At 35.4% G+C, this 23,570-nt stretch overlaps 1 protein-coding gene across 9 annotated transcripts in view; it reads left to right on the top strand.

Moving 5' to 3' along the window:
- RASAL2 (RAS protein activator like 2) overlaps positions 1–23,570 on the top strand; it is a 380,784-nt gene that overhangs the window by 264,747 nt on the left and 92,467 nt on the right. The window contains exon 1 of one of the 9 annotated variants that reach the window (XM_055366582.2): positions 5,996–6,483. The exons of the other annotated variants lie outside the window; for them this stretch is intronic. Within the exon in view, the coding sequence (XP_055222557.1) occupies positions 6,378–6,483 (106 nt within the window). The 5' untranslated portion in view covers positions 5,996–6,377. Of the gene's footprint in view, positions 1–5,995; positions 6,484–23,570 lie in introns of those variants that run through there. 9 annotated transcript variants of the gene reach the window in all.

The raw sequence follows: 23,570 nt of genomic DNA, 5'->3' as shown, positions 1-23,570 counted from the left end.
GCTTCCAGTCCTTTATCACAATAGTGTATTGAATGTCCGTAAGTTCAATAGTAATCCTCCAAATATTTGAGACATATTTTAATATTATATAGATTATTACTTTGAATTATACTTGCAATCAGTACCCATGATTTCTCAGTCACCATTGCTTGAAGACACTTTGTTTTTCAAATAAATGCCTTTTTATGATATTGAAATATAATTTGTATAATAGATTATTCATGGAGTAGCATGCCTAGTTTTATCCTTAAAATGTCAACCAACATCAATGTTAAATTTCCTGATTTTAATTTTTGTTCTTGGTTTAGTAAGAGAATGTCCTTTGTTTTAGAAAATGCACACTGAAACAGTTGCTGGTAAAGGGCATAATGTCTCCAGCTTCCTCAAATGAGTCAGGAAAAATGCATATATATAATAAAAATATACATAGAGTGATTCAGCAAAGTTGGCAAAATGTAAACTGTTGATAAATCTGGAAAAAAGATATTCAGGAGTTGCTTATACTATTTATATAAAGTTACTAAAAAATCTACACCAACTTTAGTTATCAGTTTAGGAAAAGATCATGTATTACTTGCCTTTGTTCATTCTTGAATATCTAGCATTAATCTTTTCCTATGTGCAAGAATACTAAAGCAGGAGGAAAGAGACTGAGTTAGTGGTTTTGGTTTCTTGAAGAAGGATGGAAATCCCAGAGGAATTAGGGAGAAAATATGGTGATTGTAAAATTAGAAGATAACGCTCATCCGCTGTCACATTTTAAAATTACTTGGTACCTCCCACCCCCCCCCCAAAAAAAACACAGATTATAGAAAAAACATCTTATGTGGACATCCTTTTGAAGTATAAGGCTTCCACACAAAAACTTGTACACAAATTGTTCATGGCAGCATTCTTCATAATATTAAAAAGTAGAAACAACCCAAATGTCCATTAGTGGAATATTTTCGGCCATAAAAAGGAATGAAGTACTTGCTAAAACATGGATGAACCTAAGTAAAAGAAACCAGGCATAAAAGACCACATATTATATGATTTCAATTGTATAAAATGTCCAGAATAGGCAAATGCATAGAGTCAAAACTTAGTTGAGTATTTGTTAGGGGATTAGGGGCTGGGGAGTATACAGAGTGACTGCTAATGGACACAGAGTTTCTTTTACAGGCCATGAAAATGTTCTGTAATTAAATAGTAGTAATGGCTACAAAAATGTGAATATTAAAAATCACTTTAAAAGGATGAATTTTATAGTATGTGAATTATATTTCAATAAAGCTCTTATTTTAAAAAAGTAAAACCTTGCCCATCACTCTTGCCTCGGAGTCTTCCTGTCTAATTAAAGGTAAGTCAAAGACCCCTAACATTACATGATCTGGCTTCCTATTACTCCACAGTCTGATCTCCTTTTACTTTTTCCCTCTCATTCCAGTCTAGCTGCAGTGCCTCCTGGCTGTTCTTGCCTCTAGTCTTTTTATTGGTAGTTCCTTCTTCCTAAAACTTACCACCTTTAACAGTTTAGTCAAATGTCTACCTCTCAGCAAGGCTTTCCCTGGCTACCCTCTCTGAAATTGTAAACCTCCCCCAAATTACCTATTTCCCCTTTTTGCTTTACTCTTCTCCTTGGTATTATTTACCATCTAACACAATATATATTTTACTTTTTTATCTTACTATTTCTCTTCCCCATAAAATATAAGCTCCCTGAGGACAGAGATTTTGTTGCTTTTGTTCACAACTGTATGCGAGGGTCTAAAATATGCTTGGCACATATTAGCACTGATATTGTTGAATGAATGAATCTGAAAGTATAAGTACAAGCAGCTATAACAAAAATCAGGAATACTAAGTAATTGAAGAAAGGGCTACATATTTTATGCCCTTTATTAAAATAAAAATTAAGTATCTCATGGGACCATGAAACTAAAGGAGTAGAAGGAAAGCAGTAATTTGTGTCTTGAAAGCAAAATAATAAGACAATTATTGAGTTATTAAAATGAAAATAAAATGTTATTTGACCCAGGCAGATAATAGTTACTTTACTTTTCAATGATAAGGACTTGGTAGATATCCGGACATACATTAAGTACTGAAAATATGTTGCCTGAATGGACAGTGTTGACATAAATCAGGGATCATTTAAGTATGGCCCATGCCTTTTTTTGTAAATAAATTTGTATTGGAACACAGCCATGCCCATTAGTCTACGTATTTTCTATGGTTGTTTTTGTGCTATAACAGTGGAGTTAAAGTAGTTGCAACAGATTATATGACCCACAAAACTTAAAATATTTACTATCTGGCCCTCCACAGAAAAAGTGCATTTGCTGACCCCTGCCTAAATTGGTCTCTGTGGAATATGGAATAGTATAATAGAGAATCATGACCAAGCCTTCAGAAGTTTACGTTTCATTTCCTGGACTGGCTGTGTTGTTTTGGACAAGTTAAGTTCTATGATTTTCGGTTTCTCATCTGAAAATGAATAGAATACTTATCTCACTTGGTTGTTGTTTAAGAATTTTAACTGAGCTAATGTGTATAAAGCATTTAGTGAAGTGCCTAGTAAACAGTAAATGTCAGCCCAGTAAGTAGCACACGCATATGTGTATATGCATATATACAGACATGCACATACACACAGGAAATGCATATGCCCTCAAATAGGAACTCTGTAAGTCACCAAGCATTCTCCAGACACTTTCTATATTTTTAAGTAAATAATGAATAAAGTTAAATAGTAAGTACTTACTACACATAAGACGACATGGTAAACTGCCAAAATGTATGGGATTTTGTTTTTTATGTAGAAAATTATAGTCGAGCATTCTTTCTTTCTTTTTTTTTTTTTTCCTCCTTAGAAACAGGGTCTCACTCCATCACCTAGACTGCAGCACAGTGGCACAGTCATAGCTCACTGCAGCCTCAAACTCCTGGGCTCAAGCGATCCCCCTGCCTCAGCCTCCCAAGTAGCTGAGACTACAGGCACATGTCACCACATCCGGCTATTTTTTGCATTTTTCACAGAAGTGGGGTCTCACTATGTTGCCCATGGTGTTACCAAACTCCTGGGTTCCTCAGCCTCCCAAAATGGTGGGATTATAGGCATGAACCACCATGCCTAACCTTCAAGCATTATTTCTGACAGCCCTATTTACAGTATTTTGATGCTCTTGACTCACATTTTAGCAAAATGTACAGCCCACTATAGAGTTTTACATTTTCAGGTAAGTTTCAATGTTTTATTTTTAAGGAAGGACTAATTCATGCTATGTTCGGATTATAAAAAGAGGAAAACAGTGTAATGCCTTATACATTATATTATGACAAAATTTCAATCTAGAACTTTTTCTTGGGTGCCTCATTTTCTTTTTTCTTTTTTTGATATGGGGTCTCGCTTGTGTCACCCAGGCTGGAGTGCAGTGGCGCGATCTCGGCTCACTGCAACCTGTGCCTCCCGGGTTCAAGCAATTCTCCTGCCTCAGTCTCCCGAGTGGCTGGGATTACAGGCGTGCACCACCACGCCTGGCTAGTTTTTTTGTATTTTTATTAGAAACAGGGTTTCACCATGTTGGCCAGGCTCGTCTTGAACTCCTGACCTCAAGTGATCTGCCTGCCTCAGCCTCCGAAATGCTGGGATTACAGGCATGAGCCACAGCACCTGGTCTGGGTGCCTCATTTTCTAACTGTCAGTATACAGAAGGCAAATTCATAGGGCTGGATTATTTTGATGACCTTTCTAACTATACAGTGTTTTCTTTGTTAAAATAAATAAGAGATTTAATTTTTCCTTAACCAAGTTATTTTGGTTGCTAAATATGAAGACCAATGGTATGAATCCTTAAATCAGGAATATGTGTGATTCTTTAGTATTAAGATATCTGCAATACATGAAATTATAATCTCACTTTCAATAATAATCTAGTAAACAGTTATAAATCTACTATATGCTAGGCATTAAAATTTTTTAAAAACTTAGAACAGAAATTTTGTTTTCTAAAGGTATGAGATATTGTTGAGAAAAACATTATGTAAACAAGTAATTTTAATAACATAATAGTAATAACAATGAAAGTACGGTCGTGAGAGCCATTAGTTCTACTTTAAGATGTCAGGGAAGACCTGGAGAGGTGACATTTGAGCTGAGTCTCAAGGGAACAGTTCAATATTGTCAGATGTATATGGTAGAGTGATACCACACAAGAGGTACCAAAGTCATTCAGCAAAAATCTTTGAGCTTCTACTGTGTGTCAGATAATGTTTTAGGCAGTTGAACGAAACAAAACAGTTGTCTAGTTGTTCTATATGAACAAAACAAATGACTTTTTTCTGCCACTTTCAGTGGAACATGTAAAGGCGTGGAAGTGAGGTAAATAATACAGAATGGCTGAGTTGAGAGGAGTCTGGGGGTCCCTGACAAGAAAAAAGCAGAAGCCGTGTCACACCAGGAAGTTTGAGTGTAATCCTGTAGGCTACTGATGTCCAATCCCAGAGCTCCAGGGATACTGGTGTGTCATGAAGTTATTACAAGGGAATTAGCAATCCATGCTTAGATATTAAGCATGCATAGCCTGTGGATTTTAATAAAATGTCTTTTACACCTATTTTTGTACTACTTCTCAATTTTTTGTAGTTATTTTGAGTAATAGAAACTCATTTAAACATGAATTCATAATACCTTTTTCGACAATTTTTATTTTCTCAATCGTGTGGTACTGTCACTGTAACTACTTTTAATTAATCGTCAAAATGGTTAATTTTTAAATGAGGTCCTAAAATATTCAGCCTGGCATCTCCTGCCAGTGTTGAACCTGTTAAAACTTCTAGAGCTACCATCTAAAACTTCAGTTAATATTTGATGAGCTCCATCTAAGTGCCAAGCACTGCTCTAGCCACTAGGATTACAAAGATTAATATAAAACAAGGTCCATGTCCTCAGGGAACTTACAGTCATAATGAAATAGAGTCTAGATTAAAAATAAATAAGACTGAAGTAAGCATGGAGAAAAGGGTATAGATTCAGGATATGTTAAGGAGGTAGTAACTCTTAATCAATGAGAATCTCTCACTGAAAGCAGACTACTAGAATAGAAGCAAAGACCAGATTCTTAGGAAAAGAGCTAATGTTTTGCTAATACAGGGGAAAAAAAGCTCTATCTTTTATTAAGAATATTGTTTTATCCTAGTAACAAGCCTAATCAATCTCCAGAGAACAAGGATATTAATAATTTATGGTTCTGTGAACATACCTCTTCTGCTTGATTTTTCTCTGACTGGTAATAAGGTATAAACCTGTGAAATAATCTTAAGTCAAACCATGAAAATATGTAATGTAAATGATGTAAAAAATTCATCTGGATCTGACACCTTCATGATGATGTTGCAGAACAGTCATTCTCTATGTTGATCTCTGTACCTTCAGCCCAACAAGCTTACTTCTCTTACTTCTTTCAGATTTCAGCCTTCTTTCACACACACACACACACACACACACACACACACACACACACACACACACACACACACACACACACACACACACTCTTCCTTTCTTTCCTCGCAAAGAAAGACAGCTATTGACTAGAAGCCCAGAATTGCCCCCAAGTTCCGACCACCAGCTCGAATTCTTATGAAGTGGACTTGTAATATCCTTAATGTTGCTGTTGGCAGTCAGTTACAGATTCCATTATTGTCGATCAGTGCAGTCGCCATGCGAGGTGGGGGGAGGAATGGAGGAGGAGGAGAAGAAAGGAGAGATGAGAGCTTCCTATTCACAGATTTATCAACCTGCCTTTTCTTGCAGGAAATCTTCGTAAAGGGGGCTGTTGAAATAGCTAAAGCAGGAAGGGGAAGGGGGCTGCAGTTCTTGTGGAGGACTGAAAGGAAATTTGAAAACCTTTCTCCTCAAAACAAAACAAAATGCTGAATTTGTTCTTTTGTCTTTGTTTTTGTTTGATATGCTTTACTTAACTGATTAGCTATTGTGCTGTCTGGTTATCTAAGCTGCTTCCAGTGTAGGAACCTGTTTCTTTTTCTTTGAGTGTCTTTATTCTTTATTTTCGTATGATTTTTCCTGTCATTAAACACAGTTCATTATTCAGTGTTATCCTGGCTTTTTCTTTCAGACTAAAGCATAACACCAAGAGACAGAAGGACAAATCTCCCTTCTCTTCTCTTATACCACCCTCTTTTAACCCTATTTCTTTCCCCCTCCCCCTGGTTGTATTAGATTGATGTCACAGAGACAGAATTCAGAGTGGAGGGAGGATCACATTTTCTCTTTCATCATTACTGCCTAGCCAGCAATTTAAGTGTTGGACCCCCAAGAATTTAGTCTCTGTATCCTTTTTTTCTCACTTCATCATTCAGTAATTGTGCTCTGTATGGAAAAGTTTTCTGGCTGGAGAATGAGTCTCCTTTCCCCCGGTGATGTGGCGGAGTGGTTGGATAGTAGCACCGAAGAAGAGAAGAGCCTTCTGTCATTTCTGGGTACGGTAGGGCTTGCTTGTTCTTTTAACCCTTTATTGTCTGAACTTTTCTTACTTTTGGGAATAGGACCCCAAATTCTCTAAATCCACTTTTGTATTTTTAAAAGGAGAAGAGGAATTAAGGGAATATGTTTAAGTCGTTTGCTTTTCAAATTTTGTTTGTCTATAGAAATAATGCCACCAACACTAGCTATGAGAAATAAGAGAGAGATTGCTTTGCCTTAACAAAGAGTGCTAGCTCCATTCAAGGCTTACCATGTCATCTGGCCAGCTGTTCATGGTATTTAGATAACTTCTGCCAACCAAAATAATATTATTGTTTTACTTTACTCTCAATACAGTGATGGTGAGGTGTGCCGTGTGAGAGTGGGAGTAGGCTTTGTGTGCATGAAAAGCCAATGTACAAATCGAGAAGTAGCTTTTATGCAAGGTGTGAAATATTTGTAATGCTTATATATGATTTCTACTGACTACATAAAATAGGACACATGGACCTCCCATTGCTTTAATTTTGCATTTTTGAAGGCTTTCTAATAAATTTCTAAGTAAAGCAATTGTTTATCTTGTGGTTATTGATATAATAAACAAATTATTAGGAAAGTTAGGTTGTAAATCCAGTCATATCTTAAATGTGATAGAAGAGCTTGATACTCATTTTAAAACCTATTTGTGAATACTTTCGCTAGATTAATTATAGCCTTCAAATTTATCTTTCTTATAAATTTGATTTATCTTCTATTTTCCTAGATATAAGTATGCCTTTATTATAAATGGACAAAATTCAGTTGATCTTCTAATTTTCTAATTTATTCCTCATGAATATTATGTATGACCTATGGATAGTCTTCTGCCAGTCCAAAAGTTATCTCTACTATTATTTGAAAATCTTTCTTATAGTTAGCATAAGTTTATCTTTCAATTCTGTTGTCAATCTTAGCATTCTTTTTCTTTTCTTTTCTTTTCTTTTTTTTTTTTTTTTTTTTTTGCAGTTTAGATGTAAAGGGTCATCCTAATCAGGTCTTCCTAGGTACATATATTTAGATACTAACCCGACTCTTAATTTACCATGGCCTTATTTATCTTCGGCATTTGGATGACTTTAAGAAATATGTGTACCTCTTAAGCCTTCGTTTCTCTGAAGCCTATCTCATTCTACTTGCTTCCCATTCCCCTCCCCTGACACATGCATACATACACATAGAGAAACATCAGTGAAGAAACAAATACAGATATCCCTAAGTAAAACCAACCACTTAGACTCTACTACATCATGGGAAAGGAAGGCAGAGTTATCATTAAACATATTTTCTGTGCTCCTGGCATACCTTTATGAATTCTAATTATCTAGCCTAAAGATTAATTTATTTATCTCCTTTTTTTGTGGGGAAGGCATTATCCCACTATACCTGAAATGAATTTGGTTAACAAAGATGAGTAAATAAAAAGTGCTATAGTAGTGCCCCCACCCATCCCTGCTCCTGTCCTCTGATTAAGGGAATTAGTAAATTCCTATTTATCCACAGACGGATAAATGGAGGTAATAAAGACAAAGAATGTTAGAACTTGCTTAGAAGAAAAAAACACAAATTTCCATAAATTATGATGTTGACTTCTGGATAGTCAATTCCCGATTATCCACCTAATGGAAGCTTCAGATTATAGATAAAAACAGGTAAGTTAGAGTCCTGATTCTGCTCAAGGGCTACAATAAGTTTAGTTGCTGAGTGAATAGACAGCAATGTATCCCATGCTCTGCTGTGGCAGTGCTAAGCTGTGAAAGTCAGCAAATCTTATTTTTAGGATTGAAGCTCTCTCCTGACCATAGGCAGCAAACACCTCCATCTGTGGATGAACAGGAATTTTACTGAGCTCCACAGGAATGAGGAACAAAACTATCTGAGATGTAGCTTGTGATAGTTCGAGGATTAAGTAAAACCCTTGTGTTGAGTCATTTGCTAATGTAATTACCATTAGTGACAACATGCTTTTCCCAATGAAGATGCCAAGAGAAAAACAAGAAAACTAGATCTACTTTATGGTGAATCTAGGATGAGTAGAACCAAGAAACACTGTGTCTTTTGGTAGCTATCAGATTATGCTTTCTTTGCCTAAGGAATTTTAAGGCAGATTTCCCTCCAGAAGGGGGGATGCAAGAAAAGTACTTTGTGCTGGTTAGGATCTACTACTTAATTCTGTACAATAACCACCTAACTGATGTTCAGGCCTTCCCAATAACGTAGCTCACTGCTAGTTTGATGAAACTTCATACAACTGTGCACTGTTATTAATCTGTTCAAAAACCTTCCATGGTTTCTTCATCACCTATCAGATAAATTTAAAACACCTTACTGTGAAACTTAATTTGGCCTTTCACACCTGACATTCTATTATTCATTTTAGAGGAGAAAATCCCCAAGCCTCCCTTCCAACCAAATTGATTTACTTCCTATCTTGGAACAAATATTGCCCTTTCCTACCTTGTTTCTTCTGTCAGCAGTGTTCAAACTCAGCTTTCTAAATTCAGGTTTTTAAAACTCTGCCCTTGTTTCAAAACTTTCTTATAAATAAATGCAATGTTCTAGACACTGCTAGATGCTGTGGCTGGATACAGAGAAGTATAAGAAAAAGCTGCTTGTGAGAGGCATAGAGTTTGGCTGGGGAGAAAACATGAACTATGCACAAGTTAAATGAGAAAAATGGTAATTCAGACGACAGTGGAGAAAATGAAAATAAGGCAGTTCCTAATTGTAAAATTATTTATCCAGGTAAAAATTGCTTTGGGAGTTTGAAGAAGAGACATTTAAAAACATTGAAAATTATCTTACAGAGATAGGGTTTAATCTGAATCCTAAAAGATTTTTATGGAAATGGTAGGATTTTCTGTATGAAAGCAGTGTCCTGAGGAATATTAAATAATTTCACACCCAGTGAGCAAACTGTCTTGAAAAGAACACAGAATTCACGTAAAGAAGTAATGAGAGATAACATTTGAAGGGTATTTGGAAGCTCACTATGTAGGACTAGTGACAATTTTATCCTGAAAGCCATAGAGAAGAATGAAAGACCCTTGAGCAAGAAGAAGATATGATCAAAATAGTTTTTTAGAAAGACATCTGAAAGTGATACTAAAGGGGAAGAGGCTAGAAGCAGTTAAATCAGTTTGAAAGCTATTGCAGTAGTACAGGTATGCAATAAGTGCCTCTACTTTTTTTATCCCTGTGTATTATAATTGTTGGTTTGTGTATTAAAACCAGACTGTGAATGCCTCCACAAGGAGGGCTTAATCCTCTGTCTTTTCAGTACGTGGAATACTCCTTGTGCAGATGAATGTTTGTGTAGCTCAGGTGAATAACAGATTAAAATAGATGGAGAGATTACAAAGAATATATCAGCAGAACTGGTGACATATTAGAGGAATGGGGAACAAAATGAATCAAAGATAATTTTTGAACTTGGAAGAATGGTGGTACTATTAACAGAAATAAATTGAGAAAGGGAGCCAATTTTTTAGGAAGAGGGGAGTTCTGTTTAGGTATTTTCAGTTTTAGAAGACTAATCCACATCCAGACAGAAAAAACAGGTTTGGTAATTGGAAATGAAGTCACAGGTGGGAGCTGTTCATCTAGAGAAGAAAGATTGTTGATATTCTAAGCATCTGTAGGTCATCTGCTATCAAGAGCTTGTCAAGAAAAAAGAGAGGGCAGCAGCTGAAACTTGAAGAATATCAACATTTGGGGGTGGGTGGAGACAAAGAGGAGACACAGAGGGAATGACCGTAAATGTGGGAGGAAAGCCAGGATGGTGTGGTATTACAGGTGCTAAGGTAGAAAAGGTTAACAATGTGGTCAGTAGTGTCAGTGGCTACAAAAGCCAAAGAGAAGTCAGAAAAAAACCACTAGGCTTGACAATGTAAGAGACTGTTGATAACCTGTGAAAGTGTTAATGCTATTTGAGTAAAGTTGAAGAGGGAGAAGTCAGATTTTATAATACTGAGAATGACAGTAGGAGGTGAGATAGTGGAAACCACAGGTTAAGCCTTTTGCCTGAAGAAATCTGTGACTGACAGAAACATGTACCCTGTTAAAAACTAAATTGAGAAGACTTGTACATATTTTTAAGTGGAGGAGAGAGCAAGATCTTGAACCTACAAGAATAAAGACTAAGAAAACAAAACATTTTATGGGTTTGGAGGTGAGAGTAGAATTAAAAGCATAGGATTAACCTTTTGAAGGGAGAAAGGAAAAACTCATACAGGAACCAAATATACATGCCGAGATTTAGCAATGGAATGTAGGGAAGATGGGGAGATAACAGCTACTGTATTAATCTTATGCCGTTTATCACACCCAGTCTTGCAGAGTTAGCTATTTGTGTACCCATTTATGTTGTTATTTGTGTGCCCATCAAATACTTCCCTGCTACTGCCAGATAAGGATCTTCTCTTAATATTTTGGCATCTTCCAGAATAGCACCGAATAGGTACTTAGTAGATACTTTTTGAATGAATGAATGATATCCAGATACCCAAAAATTTGAGACTCGGGACTTTTCAAAATTATTGAAATTATTCTGTCAGATCCAGCTTTTTTTCCCTCTTATTCTACTACTATTCTGTAGTCCCATAACCTTTTCAGGTACTTTGATAGCATTTGAAATTATTATTCAGTAGATAATGATTGTGTTTTCCAAATTCTAGAATAAGAAGGAAAATACTCAGCGTATACTTTTTTCCACTTTGCCTTTTCTAAATGGAATTTAAATGATTTCATTTTACTTCATAGAGTGAAGTTATTTATGTGATGGAATAGTTCTATGAAAGAATAATGTAATTTTGACAAATCCTAAACATTTTAAGTTTCTAAATGACTCTGTTGACTGTAGTTAATTATTTGGCATTGGCAACTATTATCTGATTCCCAAAATTTACACCAAACATCAAGGGAGAAACATATTCAAAAATTGAAACTCTAATTTCTGATAATATGCCAGACTAGATAACCTCAAAAATAATATAGAGACAATTAGAAATTTCACATTAATGTAACAAACACTTTTAACTAAATGGCTGAACTCTCAGGAAGGAAAGGAAGTCCCCAGGAAGAGGAAAAAGAAAACAAAACAAAACTCAAAATCTAGACAGTAAACTCTCCTGGGGGCATTTACCAATTTTAGAATATTAGAGTTAAGTTTTAATGGCTGTAATATAGGAGATGGGCCAAGGGTCTAACAAAGTGAAGAATTAGAACTGAAAGGCCTATGTCATTCTTCCCCATAGGACTGGGCCTCTGAATGAGTTACACCTTCAGTGAGAGTTGAAGTTAGAAAAAACTCTCATTGACAAATATAGACAAATCTTAATTATCTTAACCTGGACTGGTAGGTGAGGTGGGAGGGGGAAAAACATCCTGAGAATTCATAATCACAGTCGTGATAAGGTAAAACTGAAATAGTGGACAACATTAATATGTCAGAGATAGGAAGTGGGTAATTGGAATTGAAGTATTTTAAGATTGTTGAATTATTCGAGAGAAGGATAGAAATCATGATTAACTTTAGGCTTTAAGTATACGTGTTAAAATGTTAAGGACAACTACTAGAAGAATAAAAATAGAGTACTTTTATTGAAATATTTGAAAATATTGAAAAATATTTTCAAAAGCAATACAGAAGAAAATGGAATTTTTTAAACCTGATTAACCTGATTTAAAAAAAAAGAAAATCAGAAAAAAATGGGGAAAAAAATAGAAGATACAGTAAGATGGTAAAAATAAAATCCAATTATATCATAAATTATATATGAAAATGTTAAAAGATAAATGTTGTCAGACTGGATTTTTTTAATGCTATGAGTGAGAGATCTAAAACACAGGGACCTAGGAAAGTTAAAAGTAAAGGCTTGGAAAAAGAAAGCTGGTGTAGCCAGTGAAATAGAATAAGACTATCAAAAAAGTTACTGGAATAAAGGAGGTCCCTAAATAATGATAAAATATAAAAATCACTAGGAAGACATAACAATCTTACATGTACCCAATAACAAAACCTCAAATTTTATTTGGCAAAAATGGACAGAAATGGATAATTCTACAGTCCTATCTATAAAAATTAGTAAGGATATAGAGAATATTCAAAAATGCAGTAAGCTTGATTTAATGGACATATATAGAATCCTGACTCCAACAATTAGTCTTCTCAAGCACATACAGAATCTTTATAAAAACTGGCAATAGACCAGGTCATAAAACAAATCTCAACAAATTTCAAAGTTATACAGATTGCATTCTCTAATAACAGTTGAACTAAGTTAGAAATTAGTAACAAAAATTTACTGTAAAAACCTTTATTTTTGCAGTCTTTTAAAGTTACTTGCAAATAACTTGTTAGTCAAAAAGGAAAACATAATGGAAATTATAAAATACTAAGCAATACTGAAAATAGTGTATATCAAAACTTGTGGAATATCACTAAAATAATTCTTAAATGAAATGTGTAGTCTTTTACATTGAAAAGGGCAAAAGCTACAAATTAATGAGCTAAGCATTTAACTCAACAAGTTAGAAAAATAACAAACCCAAAGAAAGTTTAGGGAAAGAAAGAATGAAAATAAGAGTAGATAATGATGAAATGGAAAATAGAAATAAACAGAATCAATAAAGCCAAGAGTTGTTCCTTTAAAAAGCCTAATGAAAATAGATGAAACCGACAAGATTTGCTAAAAAGAGAAAATATAAACAATGTTGACATGAAAAAAGGGTATAATTATAGAAAATTAGAGAATTGAAAAATAGGAGACTATTATAAAAAAGACCTTTTTGATAATATATTTGGAAATTTAGACAAGTGGACATTTTAAGAAAAATGTAACTTAAAATTGTAGAAGCAATAAAAAACTGTAATTAGGCCTGTGACCTGTAACCTGTAACCATTAAAGAAACAGAGGCTAGACACAGTGGAGCACACCTGTAGTCTCAGCTACTGGGGAGGCTGAGTTGGGAGGATCACTTGAGACCAGAAGTTTGAGGCAGTGAGCTGTGATTCTGCCACTTTACTGGGAGTGACAGAGCAAGACCCTGTCTTGAAAGAGAGAGAGAGAGAGAGAGAGAGAGAGAGAGAAAGGAAGGGGGGGAGGGGAGGGGAGGGAAGGAAGGGAAGGAAGGAAGAGAGAAGAGAGAGAGAAATGGAATCAGTAGTTTAAAATCTACCACTGATTATGGTTTAATTTCTCATACAGCTTGACTTCAGAAAAATAATTAATGTCAAAGCACACTTGCGTTAATATTTCCAATCAGTGATAATTCAGTTTTTCATAGCAAGTGAATAAATTAGCATTCTGGCATCTAAATTTAAAAGCAAAAAGTACCTCAGTATGGCTATTGAATCCATATTGAGTCTCACAGGTGGACATGGTTCCCTTAGAGTTTTTAAGTCTTACATCCTTTGTTTAGGGATTTCCTTAGAACAGAAAAAGTGTAGAACAGAAGATGTTCTTGCAAAAATTTTCCTTTTGGGGATGTATAATTTAAAAACTAAAGGAAATTAAGCTGAACAGATATCTAAAGAAAATGAATAAGATATCAAGACTTAAATGTAATTATGTTGAAGTGTGCTTCTCAACAAAATTTGGAAATTTGTGACTTAATTTGAGACAGGGTCTCACTCTTGTCAGTCAAGCCCTGCCTCTTCCACCTCAGCGCCTTGCCTCCCAGCCTCAGCGCCCCCTACCCGTAGTAGCTGGGACGACAGGTGCAGTCGCACGCCGCCACGCCCAGCTAATTTTTGTATTTTTTGTAGAGATGGGGTTTCTCACCAGGTTGCCCAGGCTGGTCTCGAACTCCTGAACTCAAGTGATGCACCCGCCTCGGCCCCCCAAAGTGCTGGGATTACAGGCGTGAGTCACCGTGCCCCGCCAATTTGTGACCTTTTTAAATAGAATGATGCATAGAAGGAAAATCCTCAAAACTTTTAAACCTAATTTCCCATGAGGCTTATTTAACATAATCTCAGTTTTTCTGTGATAGCCATGTCACTAATAGAGAGCTCAAAAGAAAAAGAAAAAAATTAGAAGAAAAAATAACAATTTAATATACATAAAGGAGAGTGGTCTTAAACTCAACCAGTTGGTTGAATTTAATTCCATGTGTGAGTTAGAGGTAACTAGAAAATTTATTAATTTATTGTGTATTAAATTGAACTATATGAAATTGCTGGTATTTTACCATTTTAATCTACCAAAAAAAGGCAGTTCTATAGGACTGTACCTAATAGAGTCATGATTATAAGCACATGTGTCTGTTGAGTGGGGGTAGGGGCAGGTGTCCAGACAAAGTATGCTTAACTATTTTTTAGTTGTTAAAATATATTTGCCATTATTTATTATCTTTTATTCTATCTTAATAATCCCTGCAGACAAGCAAGAATGGGTGCAAATGGTTTATAAAAACATTGTGAGAGAAATACTTAAAACAGAGAGAATTCTACCGGTTAAAATTTGTTTAAAAATTTAGACACAATCACAAGATGATTCCAATCTTGCAGTGACTTAAGACCTCCATTATGGAACACTAGTATCAGTATTAGTCAGGAATATAGTTTAGTTTGGTACCCAAAACTAAAACGCATATAATCAAAGAATATGAACTTATATAAATGTATTAATTGGAAATCAAAGAAATGTGAGTAATTAGGCCTGGTTTTATGGAAGTAGATGAATTGAAGTTGATATTGAAGGTCATCTAAGAGTTGGCAGATATGTAGGTGAAAAAAGCAGGCATGTGAGAATGAATGTGGCCAGTTTGAGATTAGAGATCATCTGACTGAGGCAAATTGTAGAAAATTGTTGGCAGAAAGGACTAAATATGCAAAGTAGGGCCAGGTGATTTTTTTCCTAATGTCTGACTGTCTAAAGATCTCTAGGAAGGAAATTTCATCCAGAAAGTAATGTTTTAGGGAGATTAATCTGGTAATGATGAGTAGGATAGCTTTAAGCAGGGAGAGACTGGAGTCAGTAAGAGCAGTTAGGTGCTTCCTGCCATAACCTGCATGAGAAGATAAAAAGCCCTAGATTAGGATGGTGGATGGTAGTGGAAATAAGACAAAATGAAGCCAACAGCCATTTCGAAGAGATACTTAGCAGTGTGTGTTGGCTAAAGGGGGGCAAATCAACATCATAGGCTCCTTTCTTTTTTATTACCTTCACTAATGGGTGATGTTGAGTGTAAATGATTTTGTTTTTGTACAGTGTCATGTGCATATTTAGTTCTCGGTAAATGATTAAATTTTCATCTTTATATTACAGGTTTACATATTTGTATGTTTTCTTTTTTTAATGTCCTCTATTAATATTTGTTTGGGAAATAAAACCCAAACAGAGGCTCTGACGTAATCAAGACTAAATCTTTTTTTTAATGTTCACTGACTACCAAAATGATGGTATGAATAAATCTACCATTATATCCCCAATTATACATGAAGCATATTAACAATGAGAATATATTACTAAATCAGTTACAGAAAAAGTTATGTATGAAGCATATTAGTAATGAGTATATATTATTAAATCAGTTACAGAAAAGGTTTAAATAAAGGTGTTAGGCCCTATCTGTAGATTAGAAGAGATTATCTTCCACAGTTGATGACAAAATAAAACTCACCAAACTGAAGTTGATACCTTATAAATACCAAACTGAAGTTAATACCTTATAAATAATTGGACTGACATGTTCAAAATAGTCATTTTATGCTGAACAATGCTTTGTTGTTTAGTAATTGTTCTTTGCAAAACCTAAAATATTAATGCTTTTTATCTCTGTTCATCTCATACAACTTATCTAAGTACTTATCTCCCCACGTAGGTATACTGAAGATTAGTGGCATTGAAAGACATGGTTTATTTTGGAGGGCTCTTGTCACTTTTTTGTTCAAGGGATCAGTATTAGATATTCTTTATAAGTTGTTTCCTGTTTTGTTCACATTTTTTCACCATTAACTTTTATCATTTAGTAAACTTTTGTCCCTTGTTATTGTTTTGCCTCACCTCTCTGTGTTTCTTGACTAGAATGTTTTTATCAGCATCAGCATTCAAGGATTGAGTTGTTCTTTACAGGTTTTGTGTGCAGAAAACACCTCAAGAGTATGACTTAATTCACTTTAAAATATGAAGAAAACTGGAGTCTCCGTGATCATTCATCTTATTTTTTTTCTCCATTGCAGCCCATTATACAAAACACATGGAGAACAGGATAGAATGCATGGCAATTAAAGCTGTCTCTAAAGCCAAACTGCATGGATTCTAATCCTGCCCCCACCCTTTTTACCAGCTGTGCAAACATGGGCAGAGTAATACGTGGGTGATAGTTCCACCTCCAAAGAATTGTTTTGAGGATTAAAGATGTAACTTATGTAAAACATGTAGCAAATAATAAGGCATAATATAAGGTTGGCGCAAAAGTAATTGTGGTTTCGCATTTTTTAAGTTGCAAAAGCCACAATTACTTTTGCACCAAACATGACGATTTGATGTTTGTACTTGTCGTTGTTATGTTTTCATCATCATCATTAAGATACCCAGTTGTCATCACTAAGAACTAGATACGTGTTTTCTATCTGAAACCTAAGATAACACATAAATATCCCTGAGCTATTTTCTTGGCCTTTTCAGTTGAGAGTGTTGTTTGCACTAAAAGTATTCTCTACCATCTCATCCAACATTGTCATGTGAAGCCCTAAGTTGAAGAAATGGAATACTTATGGGTGGTATTCAGATTCCTTGGCTGGGGAAAAAAATTGTTTTTCTATTATGTTAACAAGAAGAAATATTTAAAAAAAATAATAATAAATTTACTGAAGCAAGGAAATGGTGGGGAGACTGGATGGCTTTACTTTATGAGAATTTACCACATTTATGTACTTAGCACCAATTTGTACATATTGGAGTGTGTGGGGCATGCAAACTTGAAAGGACTACTTGTTTGAGTGAAGTACTGCAGTCTGAGTGATACAAATTGGGTGAATTAAAGTGGCTCTGGGGATTTGTATTTCAGAGCAGCTGGATGCTTGTGGCTGACAGTGCATAGGCTTTAAGGCAGTAAAAGTGGGATACAGCAGAAAGTATCCTACTGAAAATGGTGGATGAAGTTTATAAAAACACCCAGGTGCTATAGTGTTAGCAGCTGTATAAATGCAGTATGTGATTTTTCTTCTCTTTGCTCTTGTCACTTTTTCTTTATAATATTTTTCTAACTCTGTCTTTTAAGTTCCTATTACCTTTAGGAGTCCTCCAGCAAAAAAATATGAAACCTTATTTTCATGAAAGCCTTTTTTGTTTCACAATTTGCCATTTGTTATTAAAGCCCCTCTACTGAAGAGCTACAAACCCATTTCCTCCTACTATTTCATCCTTCCTATTCTGTTTCTTAAATGTCTTCTGTGCATCCTATGGAAGAAGAACCCTCCTAATTCAGAATTCACAGCGTGGGGAGAGAAGTTATTTGCTTATTTCATTCATTAATAACTTGAACTACCAACATACCACATCCTATTTAATGTTGTCATTATTTACACAATGCAAGGGAAAATAGATTATAGTGAAGTGGACTCATTCATAGCAACACTATATATGCCAAAATTTCAGTGACTTGAATGGGTACACAAACAGTTTGGTTTGTATTCAATGTTTTATCATGTTTTGTTGAAATGTTGATTTTTAAAAAGGCTTTTGAAGTAAACTGAAGAATTCACTTTATGAGAAAAACATTAGAAACTTGTTTCCTACCTACAAATATCAAAATTATTAAAGAGGCATGTGAATAATTATAATTGAAAGAGTATTTACATTTATTCATGTTTTATAATTCTGTGCAAAAAATTACTAAGAATTGGTTCAGGTTGCCATTAATATGAAGTGCTTAGAATCCTGTATATGCCAAAGAAACTGCATCTGTGACATGTAATATTTTTCTGTTCTATTATAACTTGAGAATTTTACTATGATATTTTAGTTTCTTATATAATTGTTCACCAAATTAAAGCTATAAATATCTTTCTACATTTTATTTACCTTTCCTGCTGAATTTCCTCCTCTGAACTTACTTTATTCCCTTTTAAATTTTGCCACCATCCTCAGAGAGAGTAATATTTGTTACTATCTCAGGGGCTACAGCAAAGATTAAGTAAGTTAGATACTAGGCCCAGTACTTAGCACATAAATTCTCAACATGAGCTAAAATTAGCTGGGTGTGGTGGCACGCACCTGTGGTCCCAGCTAATCAGGAGGCTGAGGTGGGAGGATCGTTTGAACGTGGGAGGTATAGGCTGCAAGGAGCTGAGATTGTGCCACTGCACTCCAGCTTGGGAGACTGAGTCCGTGTCTCAAAAAAAAAAAAAAACCACACACAAAAAAAACTCAATATGAGCTAAAATTATAATAAAAATATTTTCCCTAGACAAATTATTCACAAAGAGGTGCTTAAATAGCTTTTATAATGTAACTCTTTTAAAAGAAAAAAAATTTAAATTATTATCTTTACTTGTTTTTTACACTATGGTAACTAATTCTAAAAATGGTAGACATTATAAGAAATTTATGTTATTTATAATAGTTAAGTATATGCAAATATTATATGGCATATGAACTTCGGTTAAACGAGATTGAACAAAAAGTAAATGTAATTGATGCCTATAGATATTTGACCATATAGTAATGACATTGTGTAGCAGATACCTTTCTCGTTTAAGATATTTTCAGAGTCTTTTGGAACCTAACCCTCAGTTAATATGATAGACATTTCACTTTACTCTCTTTCCAAACATAATAACATTCCAGATTTATTCTGTATCCCATTCATTATTCAAAATCCTGAAAAGAAAATTGGCCTGGTGGAGTTGGCTCAAGCCTGTAACCCTAGCACTTTGGGAGGCCAAGGCGAGTGGATCATTTGAGCCCAGGAGTTAGAGGCTAGCCTGGGTAAGATGGTGAAATACCCTTTCTAGAAACAGGCATGGTGGCACACACTTATAGTCCCAGCTACTCAGGAGGCTGAGGTGGGAGGATCACTTAAACCCCGGAGGTGGAGTTTGTAGTGAGCCCAGATCATACCACTGCACTCCAGCCTGGGCGACTGTCTTAAAAAAAAGAAAAAGAAAAGCATTAAGAAATACCAGTAAGTGTATATCTATGGACTTTCAATATGATTTGTACCTTTTGGTGACGCATGTCTGACCAGGTGGTTTTTCATTTTAGAGTTAAAAAAAAAAAAAGTCCTTACAAGAGAAGATTAATGAGTTTATATGTTTTGGTGCAAAATTAGCTTTTTGGAAGAAAGGGGTTCTTCAAAATATAGTAGTATTGTAGTGTCATTTCCTTAGCATATACATTTTCTTCTGTCACTGTCCTTATATTGGCCAGTATTATCTGAACATGTCTGCCCCAGTTCCTCTCAGACTTTACCTCCTACTATTTGTTCCCACTCACTGGCACTAATCCCACTGGCCTCTTTGTTGCGGTTTACCTTAGAAGCTTTGTACTAGCTTCCCTCTACCTGTAGTCTTCTTCCCTGTTAAACCTGCAAGGCTGACTTCCTTACCTCCTAAAGTATTGACTCACACCTCACCTTTGCAATGCAACTACCTATTTAAAATTACTGTACCTATTCATCTCCCTGACTACTTTTTATTTCCCCCAAAACACTTGTCACCTTCTAACTTACTCCTTAGGGTCCTCTCAAATACATGATAGGAATTTTTGGCATTTACTCCCTGGTAAGTGAACCAAAGGCAGTGTATACACTATTAGGTTCTAAGGCAGAAATTGACTTCTGTTTGTTGAACAGCAACATCCTCCACCAAAAGTATATTTGCCCCTATAATTATCCAATTTTCAATTTCTTTGCCACACTTTCCAAAGAAAGTGTGTTGACATAGAGGAAAATGTGTGTGTTGAGGAAATGATAGTACTCTATTTTGGATTTTAAAAGATTCTTCCTTCCAGAAAGCTAATTTTGCCTCAAAGCATATAAACTCATTAATCTTGTCTTTATCTCTGTTTGGTCTGGATAACCCAGTTTATTAAATGGTGAAGACCAGGACAGAAAAGGTGAAATGGCTTACACAGAATCGTACATATCGTTGGTAGAGCTGCTAAGAAAAACATCCAGATGTTCTCTTTGTTCAATACATCATTCTATATGGAGCTGTATTGGAGGTCATCTCTCATCATTTTAAGTCGTCGCATCATCTGAGGTCATATCCAATGGCAAAGGAAATGAAGAGATAATTTAAAACTTAACCAGGCTTTTTATAACTCTTTTTGCCTTTCAATCTGAAGATGAAAAATATTATGTTTAGAGATGAGAAAGTGAGGCAGTTTCAGGTCTTTATCTGAAACAATATTGTATCTCTCTTGTCTCATCAGTCTTAGAGAATGAGCATATTTTAAAATGACTGTAATTAAATATTGTAACTATGAAAAGAACATTAATTTTACAGCAGGTGAAAATAATGCAATAGTATGTAGCATGAGTGGGGGTAGAGGATACAGCTGTCTAATTTTGGTTTACTGGAACTAGTGTAGATTTTCCTTCAAACTGAGCAGAAATGTAGCTCTTAGAGCATAGTAGCAGCTTTCCTTTCTGCTTACAGATTTAAAGTTAAAGGCACAAGTTTAATATGCAGTTCGTTCTGTGACTAATCCAGCAGGTTGCTCATTCCGCTCTTGCTAATGCTGCTACCTTGCTTCTAAGTGGACATTGGTACTTGGGGTATTTATTTTTCTGTATGCTTTGAAGTAGTTAAGAATCTTCTGAGAACTAAAGAACTGGGATTCTCCAAAGGCCTATTCTACACTAGCAGATGAGTGGTGGTATTGTGGGGGTTGAGAAAGCAACAAAGTGTAAACTTCTTTTCATTAGGTGATTTAGCTTTACCTTATTTCTTCCCCTTCTTTCCCCTTTTTAGTGGAAATTGTTCAAACTTCAGGAATGATTTAATATCTTCTTTCTGGACCCGATAATACATCATATAAGCTACATCAGCATCTTATTTTTTCCCATAATACAGAAAGAGAATTTATTTTTTTTAATTTTATTATTATTATACTTTAAGTTTTAGGGTACATGTGCACAATGTGCAGGTTAGTTACATATGTATACATGTGCCATGTTGGTGTGCTGCACCCATTAACTCATCATTTAGCATTAGGTATATCTCCTAATGCTACCCCTCCCCGCTCCCCCCACCCCACAACAGTCCCCGGAGTGTGATGTTCGCCTTCCTGTGTCCATGTGTTCTCATTGTTCAATTCCCACCTATGAGTGGGAACATGCAGTGTTTGGTTTTTTGTCCTTGCGATAGTTTGCTGAGAATGATGGTTTCCAGTTTCACCCATGTCCCTACAAAGGACATGAACTCATCATTTTTTATGGCTGCATAGTATTCCATGGTGTATATGTGCCACATTTTCTTAATCCAGTCTATCGTTGTTGGAAAAAAGAGAAAAGAAAACAGAAGTATAACAATACCATATTTATTGGAGTTTGAAATGTGGCCACTAATTTTAGTCAATATAGTTTCAAATAGTTAAAAGCACTGAAACATATTCATTTGATGAGTTTGTATGCCTGAAAACTAAAATTGGATGTATGGAAGAAAGTGAGGAAATTAATTTCAGTTTTTTTCCTTAGCCAGAACATTGCAAATTAAGGAAATGGTTTACTAGATCATTTTATCCCAGCTAATGAAATTTATTTTTCCCCCAATTTAGTTTCTCTGTCAATTATTCAGAAATTAAAACATACTATATTGTAATATTAAATCTCCAGTATCTTCTAATTTGATGTGAGGTTACCTTTATAGGTAATTATTAGAGGAAAGGTGAGATTTTTTTTCTACCTTCACCAGCCCCACTCCCTGCCTGCCTTGCCCCTAGCCACATAGAGTCATCTAACTTGGATAATTACTCTGTAAAGTCATATTCCTGAAGTCTGGAAGTCTTTCTGTTCAATGTGCTCCAACAAGCTGATTTACTTAAATTCAGTGCTTTGTGCCATTCCCATGAATCTGAGCTAATTATGCTGCCATTTTTCAGCGATGTGCATTAGAAGTCATGTGTGCCTAATTCTGAGAACGGCTTTGCACATTAAGGCTCATTTGACTAGTGATGGTTAGAGAGAAGTTAAGGGACTTACAGTTACTGGTCATAATTTTAAAATACAGTAGTAGTATGGAACTCTCTTGTACTGCAAGCATACAAGATGCTATGTTGTCAGCCTCTCAGTCTTTAGGAATGTTCCAATTTGGCTTGTGCCTTACCAGTCAAGATGTCACAGAGAAGATATGTTTAGTCATGGAAAAGAAAATCAGTGTCCAGCATGCAAAGATAGTAAAAGGGTAAGCACTTCCAATTGGATTTTCATAGGAGGAATTGATTTATGTGCATTACTGGATCTGTGTAAAATGGTGTCCTTTTGGCACTAGCTGGATGTACATTTCAGTAAATGTTTTTTCTTGCTGCAGATTAGTGTAAGACAGTAACTGAGGGAAGGCAGTGGTTGGGCATCTGTTAATAGCCTGAAAGTAACTAATGAGGATGTGCAGTCAGAACGATTGATTGAATAGCTGCAGTCCTGTGTATTTCTTTCTTGCTTGCTCTCTGCAAGCTGTGGAGAGGGAGGGGGAAGAGCAAGACACAGAGAGGGAGCGAGAGAAAAAACGCTCTCTCTTAAGTGGAAGTAGCACGGATCCCAGGGGCCAGGAGGCCAGAAATGGAAGTTTAAACTGCATCTGTCTTTTAAAGGGAGAACAGCAGGAATCAAAATGTCAGTCTCCGGAGTTACGATTTACTCCTTGTTTTCTAAGATCTGGAAGATAACACAGAATACTTTTTTTAGGATGTGGCTTTTTTTTCCTTGTCCATGTTGAGATTATCTAATGTTATCTGAGAAGCTGGATTCCTTTATGTCTGTCAGTTGAAGTGGCGATGGGAAGCAGTTGTGATAAAGGTATAATACGTATATATCTATCATCTGTGTGTGCGTGTGTATGCATATATATATGCACATGTATATATATATATCACTCTATGAAAAAATCTTAAAAATG

Source organism: Gorilla gorilla, chromosome 1, assembly GCF_029281585.2.
Source record: "Gorilla gorilla gorilla isolate KB3781 chromosome 1, NHGRI_mGorGor1-v2.1_pri, whole genome shotgun sequence".
Taxonomy (NCBI): Eukaryota; Metazoa; Chordata; class Mammalia; order Primates; family Hominidae; genus Gorilla; species Gorilla gorilla.
Note: the sequence above shows the minus strand (reverse complement) of the source record. Positions and strands in the feature narration are given on the sequence as shown.